Genomic DNA, 13,332 nt, shown 5'->3' on the forward strand with positions numbered 1-13,332 from the left:
TCTGCTGTCTTGCAGCATGAGACATAAGCTCCTCAAATAGTTATGTGATAGCTTGGAAGTGGCAGAGAGGCCACAACATTTGACATCAATTCAACAACCTTAGCACTCTGGTCCCACACTTTCACTGATGCAGTGGCAGTTCTCAGTACCTTGAACTCTTTTGGCTTCTTCTGCCATAAAAAATCCATACGATCATCTCCAGTTCTAGCTCATTTCCTTTCCACATTTGCCAGGATTACATCCTTGTTCCAGCTCCTCCATCTATTTTAAATACTTCGGAGAAAGTTAAATTTTGAGTAATATTCAAGTCATACTTGCCTGCTGCTCCATTCCTCAAGCTTACTCAGCCTTGGTTCCTCTCAAGAGGAAATCATTTATCATAGGAGACTGAGAAAGACAAGAGCTTTAGGCAGGGATCTGTAAGGTATACAGGGCAAAGATAAACATTTGCTCTTCTACCATAGATCCTCCTTGATCCTGTCACCCTGTCCAACTGCCTGTATCCCAAGTACTTCCCTCTGAAAATCTCTTCTACCCTTCAGTTGATTTAATTCTGTTCAACAGAAAAATGCTTCTATTTTTCTTACCTACCATCAAAACTGTTGGGGAAAAAAGCAGCCCACCTGTGCTTCTTCAGACATTTCTTTTACATTTCTAGCATTGTTAGAGCACTTTTACTCCAATTACATTAACTGTAAACTTTAGCCAGCTAAATTTTAGCCCTCGCACTTCAATGAAAAGACTACATCCTAATCTTCCCTCCTATTCTCAAAATACACATACTTGGTAATTACTAACTTACTAATCTTACTAACCTTTTCTTATTGTTCTCATCATCACTATTTCCATTCTTCAATGCTCTCTCTATTCTCAGGTCTCTTTCCTTAGTATCTCATCTCAGGGATCTGATCTGCATAACCAGTTCTGTTCCCAGTCACTACGCTGACCACTCAAATTTGTGTCTCTGCTCAGGAACTGTGTCCTTATTTTCAAACAACAGTCTCAGTCTGACATCTTTGTCAATGCTAGGTTGCCAGCTCACACTAAATGGGGGTGCAACAGGGCTGACTGCTTCCCTCAGAGCCCTCCAGAACTGCATTTATCACCATGGAACTTCTGTATGTCTCTCAAACTCATAACACGTACAGTAGCTTCGGCTTTTAACCTTTTTAAGGTCAAGCGGGAGTCTTGCAGAGTTTCCAGCTACCTGTTCAACTTATACAGGTCTAAAGTTCATTTTGCATCATGGCCTTCATTACTGCAATATCCTTTTTGCTCTGGAAAAAGGTCAGTAACAGACCAGTAAGTACTGCAGTTCCTGTAACCAAGCTGCTCCAAGGGTGCTGTTAAAGGGAAGGCATAGTATATGCAAGATCATTGCTTTCTTCCATGAACTGACTATAGAAGGTGTAGTACTCAACATAAGCATGCCCAGAGCAAGCATTATTCATTACACAGTATCACCACCTCATCAACTTCACTGACTTTATACTGTTTTAAAGTACTTGCTGCAAATGAACGAGACCTTCCTAACTCCAAATACGTAGCTCTCCAGGACCTTAAGCATATCTGAAGATGCAGAGCTTCTTGAAAACTTTGTAGGAACCTAACATGTCTGCGAGGTTGCACAAAACTAGTGAAAAGACTACATGTTTTCAGGCAGTTCATCCCTGTCCCAGCTCACAATTCCCACATATTGTACCATCGCTGATACTCTTAAAGAGAGGCAACAATATACTGCTCTGAAATCTCACCTGTGGAAGAGGCCTTTACAGTTACCAAGCAGCAAAGTATGGAAAGATGTCGTTCAGAATTGATAGCAGATAAGCATTCCTAACCACAAGAGTTTACATCTAGTGAGTTAACCAAGTTGTGGTTCCCTATTTATCTTTTAGTGATATTAAAAGCAGTCAAGCTTACAGTTTTCACTAGAGTAACATAAAAGACCACTGCACTGGTAAGTGAATTCAACTGGAATCCTTGCTCAATAAACTCTTCGAGAGGACAGCCAGGCACTGTCTATAGCACACTGATGGGAGTCCTCCCCACATCATACTCTCCAGGACATCTGTGGCCAGTTCAGCCAAGACTCATCAAGCATCCAGACTTGTTTATGTATTAAAAGATTCCTGGCCCCAACCATGTTATAGCATTGATTTCACCAGACTTTTCAAATTGTAGGCCTTTCTCCTAAGCACTGTCTCTCTCATTTACAAGGATCTGCTCAAAACCTGCAAACTTATTTTACTTCACTCAGGCCCTCTTAAGCACCTCCAAAACATTTGGTAACAGTATTTGTATAAATCCAACACTGCCTAAGCTGACAGTGCTTGGAGAACAATACCTACTAAAGCCACAGTGTTTATTTCCCTATGATTACTTGTATCCCCTGGTTGCTTACACCTGTTTCACACTGGTTGAAAACAAAAAACTTTTGGAATTTAATCATTTCTATTCTACATTTTTGTATATAGAAATATAGTCCCCACTCTGATAGAAATCCTTCCTTGCACTGAAAGTTTACACTGATTAACACACAGCTCTTACTTTCTTTGTAGACCAGTCTCCACTGAGATCATGGAACCAATGAAAAAGTTCTGTTAATTAAGACTATGAACACACCAAAACAAATTCAATTCCCCTGGGTCCAACTCAGCTTGACCATTAAGAGTCCTCACAAACCACGAGTGCAAAAAACTAACACTGTAATCATAGGCATCTTACTTTCACAAGCACAAACACAGCCTAAGCAGAAACTTTTATCAGATCTCTAAATATTGGATGCTTACAGCTGCAGGAGTTCTCATCCTACACTGGGAGAAGCATTACATTTGCTTCCTCTTGAAATTGCTAGTCATCGGTTTGTTAATTGATACAAGCAACTCACTTTATTTATCTTAGACATCTGGTAATAAAGTAATTTATAAAATTTATAAATAAAGCATTTACAGATTAGGAAATAAAAAAAATCTGATGAAAGATTAAAAGATTCAGACAGGCTGCTACAGATAACAAGTTGATGAGACAGTCACAGAGCAGGAAAATGGAAAGAAATGCATTAATACAAGAGACTCTGAGCAGTTCACATTTAAAACTCTCAATAAAATGACAGAAAAGTCAGTGCCAGTATGTTCACTATGGTTTCCCAGGAGACTAGAAGTTTCATCAGAAAGGAGAATGTGAGATTTCCTAATGACTAGGGGTCATAAGTCACAAAACCAACACACTCTTGTGAAACAGTGCTTTCAGTAATACTCTTACTTGACACGCCAAGACTGGGAAACATCGTCAAGACTGGAAAACATAGAAGTCTACTGTTGAAATGACTCTCAACTACAGTGTGTGGCATTTACTCCTTTCTTCTGCAAAGCAGCTAGGTGCCAGATGTCCATCCACCTGATCTCTCACTGTCTCTTCCCAAACTGGACACGGGGAGAAATTATGATGAAAATGCTCATGAGTAGAGATAAGGACAGGGAGATCTCTTAGCAATTATTGTCCCAGGCAAAATAAACTTAATTTGGGGAAAACTACTTTAATTTATTGCCAATTGAAACAGAGTTGAAAGGTGCAAACCAGACAAAAATTAAAATACCTTTCCTTACATTGTTTTCCCTCCAGCTCAAATTCATTCCTTTATTCCTAATTCCTCTACCTTGTCATTCCCAGGTAGCCAGGGAGAGAAGGAGGGTTGTGGTCAGTCCATAACAGCACCTTGCTGCTCACACCCACCCCTGCTCCAGCACGGGTTCTTCCCATGAGCCTGCAGTCCTTCAGGAGACTCTACTGAGCCTGAGGTCATACATGGGCTGCAGTGTGAGTATCTGCTCCACTGTAGTCTCTTTGCAAAACTCCCAGGGGCTGCAGGAGAACCTCTGCCCCAGCACCTAGAACACCTTCTCCCCTTGGGATTTGCAATGCTGTTCCTCACACATTTTCTCCCCTCACTCCTCACTGCCTACGAGTGCTTTCTCCTTTCTTGAAACATTATTGCAGAGGGGCCACCAGCTCAACTGAGGGACTCTGCTGTGCCCCTGTTCCCTGAGTCTGATGAACCTGGCTGGAACTGGCTATGTTCAAACAAGGCACACAGCAGCCTCAGCCACTCTTCACGTAGACTGTTCCTGCATCCCTACCAGCATCAAAACCTTGCCATCTACACCCCACTCATTCATATATGATTTAAAGTAACATCAGCTACAAAAATTGTAACTAGACAGTCAAGAGAACCAATGTTGACATCTAAGTTTCAAAGCAACTAAAACTCTGCTGCCTATTAGTTTCACTCTCAAATGCCAATCACCAGACCAACCTTTTGCTGCTGCAACAGCTCCCCAGGTTGCCAATCTCATAAATTCAGGCTGCTGAAGGAAAGGGAACTTCCTGTCTTCAGTAACACAGTCAGTCCTGCAGCACTCTACTAGTTCTATGGAAAAGAAATAAAAGCTGCTGACACCTTCCATGAGCACCTAGCACCTCCTGTCACCTTGATGCTGGGAATATTCATCCCTTAAGCAGAGACAAGCTCAGAAGAGCATCTAATAATACAATATTCACTTTCTCTTGGCCTCTTTGCACATTCAGCTAAGCTCTGCCTGACTCAGTGAGGGGGAAAAAAATAGCATCTTGTCACTCCAAGTGAAAGGAAAACAGTTTCATTGAGAAGTCTTAAGCGAGTTGTGGCAAAGCTGTCAAAGCAGTCGATAAAATCCATGTATCTCAGTCCTGTGTACCTCCATTGCACCTACTTTGAAGTCTTGTTTTTAAATTCTGTCAGTCAATAAGTTTTGGCACTACCTTCTACTCCCAAGCCAGAGAGACAGTTTTTCAAGTAGTCTTTTTCACATGATGCAGAGTTCCTCATTGTTCTGCCAAAGGGCAGCAGAAAAACCTATGCTGAGATTTACTTTTGAAGTCCCTCCTTTTAATCAGATACAAGAAAAAGACATCAGAAACAGCAAAGAACATTTGAGTTCCCTTGCCAGTTAATGACCAAGAAAATAAATTTCACTGATGCATCACTCTCAATCTCGGAAGCATAAAATTGAGATGCGTGCAAAAGCACCAAGATCCATGAACAAGTAAGCATTATAGTTGCACTGCTTCATGCATCCATGGCAGAGGCAGTCACTTGACATATTTGGGCAGATGCTTATTTAGATTGAAGACCAATCTAGTTGTGTTCTAGCTGCTTTTCTGTGGGGATCACAAAATATTATTTCTCTGCCTCTGCAGTATAAGACATCTGCCTTGTAAAACTAGGTTTCATTTCTTTGGTCTTCCATCTAGACTAAAGGTACCCAGTACATTAGACAAGACATTCACTGTCTACTATCACCACTTAGGATAAGGTAAGTTCACAGACAGAGGAACTGCTGCTTAACACAATCAATTGCAATTCAGATAGCAAGCAAGAGTCATGAGCACTGTTATTTAACATAGTGGTAGACAACTCTTGGGTAGCTGGGGTGGTGAAGAACCTAGCCAATTTACAAGGTGCCACTAAACCACATTTTATCACCAAAATATTGAGCTACAGTCCTTTCAGAATATTCAAAATCTTGCTGCTGCAAGCGAGGTGACCTGAGCAACAGTCTCACTCTCAGCCCAACCAGCAGAGTTCATCCACCCCTTCACTTTTTCCCTTTGCAGAACCCACTTATCACTGCAAGATGAACTTCTAATGCACACACATGGATGGACACAAGAAAATAAGCTTAGACCCGTTATGTGTATTTACCTGTGAAGAAACAGTAGCCTGCTTGGCTTGGCAAAAAACAGGTCCATACAACACAGTCCCCCAAGTAATATTTCTCTCGCACTGCAGGTTATTTGCCACAAGAAACAGCTCTGTCATTGGACATGTGAAGAAACAGAAGCCACAAGCCATGGTAGCTAAGCTATGCACCACATTACCCAGCCACACATCACATCGGATGATCAACTGAGCAGTAACAGCTCTCTGCAAATGCCACTTTTGCCCTTCCCCTTTTGCTTGGCAGTTTTTGATTTCTGAACCTCTCACTAAATGAAAATCCAACAGAAAAGGGAATGGAAAAAGGGTCCATGAAAATCAGCGGGAACTGGAATGACACATACAAGCCAAAAAGGCAGCATATTTATTACACAGGACTCCTTACAACCTCAAACTCTAGAAGGCCATCTTTTCCTTAACAATCACCAAGTTATTTCACATATGCAAAAGAAGTGAAAAGCCTGCAGTTTGGTCATTTATACTTGTGCAAATACATAAACATTATGCCAACTCCACACAAGGACAAAAAAATTATAAGTGTCTTTTCAAAGCAGATAGGAGGATTAAAGATGTACAGTATAAGTGCAGAGAGTAGCCAACATGGAAATAACTTCTGACTTGGAGTTGGGGAAAACAAATAAAAGTAATTAAAAAAAAAAAAAACAACATTTGTAGGGATGAGTACAAAAAAAGTTCAAGAAAGATAAATGAGGGTTAAAAGCACTATCTTATTCCTTTAAATTGCAATCTCACTTTTTAGATAGTCTCCACCCTAGGGAAGGTCTCTTCTAAAAGAGTGTCTTGTACTTTGCTTGGTTTAAAAATACTGCATTTAGTTACATACCTCAGACTTTGTAGAATGATCTACAACTCTCAGCTATCCATAGCATTACTATAGTTGCACCTTTTGTTGTGGTCAGGGAAAATATGCTTCCTTCTTCTCTTGTCTCTACATTTACTTTCAAAGAACTTAGTTTTACTGCAAGCTATGTATATATCTACCTATTTAATTTTAAATGTTAAGGTTGTCTCTGAAGATCTACAGCAAGCCCTCACAGTTTCTACTTTTATTGCAAAATGTGGCAATCTTAAATCCAAACAGCACTATTTAGAAATAAGTTTTAAGTTTCTTACCACTCAGCACAGTTCCTTCTTAAACCTCTTTCCAAATGGGCTTATAGATGTACAGTTTTCCAGACATTTGAACTGAGAACTCATTGGGCTTCTTTGATGATTCCTATAGAAAACTTTGCAAAGTTTTACCCACTAAGCAAGTATTGTCAAACAAAAATCTCTTTAGATAATGTACCATCACTGCCTACACCTAAAATCTACTCATGCTATGCTACCCCAGAAAATGTGCATGACCTTTTCACATCAGGATGCTACGTGAAACATAGAACTCATTGCTCCGTAAGAATACAAGCCACAGTAAAGTTAATCATTACCCTTGACAGTGTTACCGCTCCATTGCTTTATGCTTATTCTCCATCTATACAAGTAATAAGCGCTTCATTTTAGCTGATGTAATTACTCCTCCACCCAAATACACCACGACTGACAAAATCAAAGGTTTTCCAAGTCATTTACCGCAATTCCAGCGTCCCCATCTGCCGGTCACCTCCACGCCACGCTGTACCTTTTCTCAACAAAGACGACTCGCGTCCTCTGCCTTAATAATCCAACCAAGACAAAACTGGCAAGCGCTGTTATGGAGCCGTCATGCATGGCGCCGGCGGTACACATCACCGGGCCCTCGCAATGCCGGCTTTGCCCAGGAGGGCCCCGGTACGCTACACCTTCCTTCTCTCCTGGGGGACCGGACTCCTTGTCCCTCACGAACCCAAGTGTCCCTCGTGGGCCAGGCCTGCCGCCGGCGCGCCGAGAAGGGAGCGAGCAGCGTCCCGCAGCCACGCGGGAAATGCACCCACGACGCCAGTCCTAGCCCCACCAACTGAGGCGGAGAGTGCCGACTCTGAACCGGGTGAACAGAAACAGTAAAACTGGTCGATGCCCGCAAAACCGCCCTCCATTCCAGTAACCTCGCGACGACGATCTGGAGCTGTATTTAGAGAGACGATCCCGCTGGACCCAGAGCCTCCCCAAGAAACCTCATCCCGTGCGGCACCTTCCGCGAGGGGCGAGGTACAGGCCGGGGAAGAGTCGAGTCGCGTCGCGTCGCCTCGCCTCCACCTGCCTCCACCTCAAGGGTCCTCGCCTCCATCTCAAAGGCCGGCCCTGGGCCGACCCCTCTCTTCTCCCTCACCGGGCCCGACCCACGCCGACGAGCGCAGTCCGCCACTGCCAGCCGCGCCTCAGGTGGATTAGGGCAGCTCCCCTCGCCGCATTAAAATCGGCCCGGGCTACGAGTGCAGCCCCGCGGAGACAAGCGGCGGCGCCTGGCCCGCATTCACTCACCAGCGGTCAGTGCAGCGGCGGCCAGCAGCCACGCCGAGCAGGAGAACCGCGCAGGAACGACGGCCACCAGGCGCCTCACAGTGCCTCCAGCAGCTGCCATCTTCCAGCCGCCACCTCCCCGCGCCCCCATTGTCCGCCCCGGCTCCGGGCCCGCCCCTTATGCCCCGCAGCCCCATTTCCTCGCCGGGATAGGGTCCCACCGCTGTCACTCGCACACACCTCCTATTTCCTTCTTGTCCCCGCCCCGACCCTGCCCAGCTTCTTCCCGAGGTTTGGTCAGAGAAGCGATCCATCAAATCTGGGAGCCCTATCCAGACAGGGAATTTACGGATCTGCCCACCTCCGAGGAGGGCACGTACCGAGATTCCTCCCGCCCCGACGGCGGGCGGTGCTGTGGGAGAGCCGTCCCAAGCGTGGCGGGTCCAGGAAATGGGGGTCAGCTGGAGCTGCTACGGGTTGGGTGTAGTGTGTGGGGTCGGAGGCGTGGCGGAGGAGGGGTCCCCAGCCGTGCTGTCGCGGGAAATGCTTAGAAACGCCGGGTGTGGCCGCAGAAAAACGCTTCTGCCTCTTCAGGCATCAGGACGAGCCTGTGCCGTGGTGCGTACGGCCGCAACCTGCCCGCGCTGCTGGGTGCCTGCTTTCACGTTGCCGGTACGGCGGCCGCCGACCTGCCTCCGTCCTGCCCTGGCTCCGTAGGGACATCGCGAGGAAGCACAAAGTAGCCCAGCGCTCAATGCTGTCGTCTCAGGTCCCAGATAACTACCTGTGTGGGCGGCTGAATACTTTGGAGGCACGCTAACGGTCTTCCTATTTTACATTTTAAAATACTGAAAATAGCTGACAGCCACATAAACGTATTATTTGTTAGTCAAGATCTACACAAGAGCTGTGAGTCTGTTGCTGTGCAGTCTACGACGATCACAGCTGAATTCAAGCTTAGTCATAATACAAAGCTACTGCTCATGGTATCCATGAGACTATAGAGGCATGCGGTTTGCTCCCCTCATTCCTGCCCAGTGCTCCATGGATTCTGGTCCTCTCCCAGACGCACGTTCTACCTGTTTCTCTGTCACTCTCTGGCCGTCTATGCACATTTGGAGATGAAAGAGGCTACAGGAAAGTCCCAGCTACTGTGTGCCATTTTGAGGAGGGCCATGACAAAGTAAGCTGCTGCAAAACACAGGCTTTCCCCTCTCTCCTCCCCACCCCGATATAAACCACAGGATTACAGTTCTCATGACATTTAAAATGGTAACAGTGTATGCAGTCATTATTTACACCCTGGAGGGAAGCTCCAAGCCTTTTCCTCAGATAACTTGCACGTTTTCTAGAATTCCAGGAATCCAGGGCAACAATTTGGGATAAAGATCAACACAGGTAACTTTGACTTCCCTTGCAGCTGAGTCTTTAGCCAACGGATCAATATCCCCATTTTCCCAACAGAGCAGATACACACTGATAAGCCTTTCATCTCAAGACCTTTTGCCTCAGAGCTCTTCCTATGGAAACTTCACCCATCCTTACAGCTCTCCTCGGTGATGGGAAATGCTCTGCAAACATGGAAGCACCTCAGTACCCACAGTTCACTATTCACCTTCAGGTCCTTCAGTACTCCAGAGTTTAAAAACGTTTAGTTCTCTGAACAGGTCATGCTTCACCTTTCTAGATTTTTTTTCAAGAGAGCCAACCTAAAGCTTTTTTAAAAAATATATCCTTATTGTCACATTTATTGTCCTTCATACAGCTCACATGCTTACTTTTCATGTACTAATTAGCCAGATTCAGCCACATATGCCCCATGCCAGAGGCTTCCTACAATCTCTCCCTTCCCTGATAGAGATGAGATAATGTTGCCACAGGTACAGCCTTATGAGTGTCCTGTTTGCTGTGTAGTGGTACTGCTGTTCAATATGGAGAACATCTGGGAGAGTATCTGCTCTGCCCCCTGTTGACCATGCTTTTTTAACCAAATAGTACTGATCAAATTGTTGTCTTCTGCTATTTCCAGGGAGGATGCAGGGTGCTAGAACAACTTAATTTGTCCTGAGGAACATATATTACATTTGTATGCTGTGATGTGTTATTACTAAGAACGAAGTATACCAAGTGCTGTGCCAAGCACTCGGCTGTGCCAGCCCTCGTGAGCATCCCATTGTCACCTTCATTGGGCACAAAAGCTGACCCAAATAAAGCTGTAATTGATGCCATCCTTTTTCTGTACAGCTGTGCAACTCTGTCTAGTGATAATACTGGTATTTATCAAATTTCTTAGTAATTCAGCTCACTTAGCTGGCAATAAACTATTTTTTTCTTTGTTTGTTTGTGCATGTGCTTCTATCTGAATATGGAGAGGTGGGAAGTTGCTTCTCATCACACTGAATCTGTCTCTGCAAGGTGAGACAATCAGCAGTGAGAAAGCATGACTGCCTAGACAGTGAGGCAGGCTGCTGTCAAGTTGCCTAACTGGTTTCTGAGCATTCTCACATGCAGTAAAATCAACATCCAGTTTCAGAAGATAAGGAAAAATCATTTTGTGTCATGGCTGCCTTTTATGTTAGAAATTCTGACCTGTGGTAGCCTACTGTTTTGTAGAGCTCTCTAGTATCTTGCCAGAGAGACAAGCAGGATTATGTCAAAGAAAGTAAAGGTAACATCCCTAGGAGAAGAAGCAAATATATTGTGACTGATTTTACACTTTTAATGATTTTGATGGTTTTATATTGAGCTTGCACCTTTGTACCTCCTAAAGGAACTGTATAGTAGACACTGTTTAGTGTGCAGAGATGTGCATTCCTGAAAAAAAATAACCCACCCAACATGCTTATTCTGAAACAGGGTGAGAAGAATTGAAAACAAACAAAACCAGGCTCTATTTATGAAAGAAAATATTTAGTGTCTATTACAATATTACTTTTTCCTCTTCAAGTTGAAAAAAATTGTGACTGGCAAGTAGTGCATTATTTATGTTTCCTCTGGTTAAACAGAAACATAGGGGTTCTTTCAAAACTCACGAGTTGGCAGCAGCACGGGAATTGCATATGGAATTTAAAGAGTTTGATAATTATTTGTCCTTAACTTAAGAAAAATGTCTTGAATCACCCACCATGCAAGGGTAAGTGCTCTGAGGAAACCTTATAATGAAAAATTATGCTAATGACTAGATATTCCAGTACTGAATTGATGTGAATGAAAAACTTGAGCCACAGGTATTCTCAATAAATTTGATATATATAAAAAACCCCACAAAGTTAAAGCAATCATTTTTCCTCTCTCTGTCTCCTACTTTGCCACCCATCTCCTCTCTCCTCCCCCTATAGTTTCTTGGTATACAGGCAAAATCAGTTTGGTACCTGTTACTATGCAGAGACAGGGTACCACTGACTTCTCTAGCTTGACCAGCATCAGTGTTTGTGGTAAGAAGGCTCTGGTATTTAAATAAAATATCGTAAAATCATCACCTGTAAAGTAGGAAAGTCTGCATAAAATCATCACCCGTAAAGTAGGACAACTTGGCTGAGTGCAGTTTTAAATTACCACAATGAACCATGAATTTCCCTTCTTTGAGTTGGGGTTTGCAGTTTGGCTACTGCGGTCAACGGCTAGACAGATTAAACCGATTTTGCACACAGGGGTAGAAGGGTTTGCCAGTGATTGGAGAAAACCTGGAGAACAACACACGCAGGAACAGCGCCTGTGTCTCATTACGAATATGGAGCGCTGCAAAACAGATGGGACAGGCTGCACAACTGAGTCTGAGCTGTCCCAACAAGGCCGGTGGTGAAGAACAGTCCCCGTAAGCACTGACGGCTCCTTGGTGGGCTGCTAGCCACAGCGGCGCGGCTGGCGCACGGGCAGGGCAGAGGTTCAGGTGGCTGCCGGCGGGACACGCTCACTCCACACGGGCACCCCATACCCGAGCGGACACCGGCCGGGGTAGACCACGGCCGTCGCGACTTCCTAGGCTGAGGCAGGGGTGAAACGTCATACTCCGCTTCAACGAGTCAGATGACCGGACTACGCACACTTGACTGTCACGAATCCTGTTTACCACGTTTATGCGATTTTCTGGGGCTTCTCATGTGTCTCTACCATGATCTCATAGGCACGGCTGTAATTGAAGAGAGCATCTTAGAAAGTGATCCCCGTGCTGACTGGCAGCCCCTTTCTATTCCAGCCGAGGTCGCAGACGCAGGCCTGCGCCACCTCCTGTGGCGGGCAGCCCCAACGGCCGTGGCAGCGAAACGGCGGCCACAGATAGAGCCGAACAACGCCGCAACAGTGGAACGTTCCTCTGCAAGGGAACAAAACATGCCGTAGCGCGGCTCGTTGGTCTAGGGGTATGATTCTCGCTTAGGGTGCGAGAGGTCCCGGGTTCAAATCCCGGACGAGCCCGACTTTTTAAAAATTCATTCGTTTCTCTCTGCTTCCCAGCGTTTCTGCCTGCCCAGCTGCAGGGAACCGACTCAGCGTCCTCCCCTGCTTCTGCTTCAGGCAGGATAGGCTTCCACGCTTAACTCGGGGATACGGGCGTCATATACCGAGACACGTTCCTTTTTAAAGCAAGGAATCAACGTTAAAAACATACAAGGAATTACCCCTCTGGCGTTATGCCCTCTCCACCTCGCACAGAGGACCGAAATTAACCCAAAAGAAGCAAACAACTGCTGCAACACCGCGAAGACTGCGATTCCCCGCGGGCGCTATGTCCAGCTCCTTCACTCACGCACTCCCTCCCGCTGCAGGCGAGCCTGAGCCGCCGAGATACAAAAAAAATCCCGGCACTAACAGATTCGGCAAAAGAGGAGACTCTAAGCACGCCTCCTTTACCAGCGGGCTCGTCCGGGATTTGAACCCGGGACCTCTCGCACCCGAAGCGAGAATCATACCCCTAGACCAACGAGCCGCTCGGTATCCGCTTTCCCAGCCCAGCACTTCACTCCCTCCCTCCCTCCCTCCCTCCACTCACTCCACTCACTTCCTTCCTTCCCGCCTACTACCAGCGCTACCCACCTACCATCAGTATCTTTGTGGGGCTGCCCTTTTACTCCCCCTGACTCCAAATGGTTCTGCCCACCTCTTCGGAACACTCCATTCCTCTCCCTAACTGCGGAGGCTACAGCAACTTCCTCCGTGCCAGCGTAACCCGTGGCATGCCCTTC

The 13,332-nt window shown here is 45.5% G+C and overlaps 1 protein-coding gene and 2 non-coding genes across 3 annotated transcripts in view; 1 reads left to right on the forward strand and 2 right to left on the reverse strand.

Annotated features, from left to right (window-relative positions):
* MPZL1 (myelin protein zero like 1) overlaps window positions 1–8,303 on the reverse strand; it is a 32,575-nt gene extending 24,272 nt beyond the window's left edge. Inside the window, exon 1 of the mRNA XM_054391202.1 lies at window positions 8,174–8,303. Coding sequence (XP_054247177.1) covers window positions 8,174–8,303 — 130 coding nt within the window. The remainder of the gene's footprint in view (window positions 1–8,173) is intronic.
* A 4,190-nt stretch (window positions 8,304–12,493) lies between these two features.
* Window positions 12,494–12,565, forward strand: TRNAP-AGG (transfer RNA proline (anticodon AGG)). Its single transcript has one exon. It is a non-coding gene; the product is annotated as a tRNA-Pro (tRNA).
* A 439-nt stretch (window positions 12,566–13,004) lies between these two features.
* On the reverse strand, window positions 13,005–13,076 carry TRNAP-CGG (transfer RNA proline (anticodon CGG)). Its single transcript has one exon. It is a non-coding gene; the product is annotated as a tRNA-Pro (tRNA).
* Between the last annotated feature and the right edge of the window lie 256 nt (window positions 13,077–13,332).

The sequence above is a fragment of the Indicator indicator genome, chromosome 1 (assembly GCF_027791375.1).
Source record: "Indicator indicator isolate 239-I01 chromosome 1, UM_Iind_1.1, whole genome shotgun sequence".
In the NCBI taxonomy this organism is placed as follows: domain Eukaryota; kingdom Metazoa; phylum Chordata; class Aves; order Piciformes; family Indicatoridae; genus Indicator; species Indicator indicator.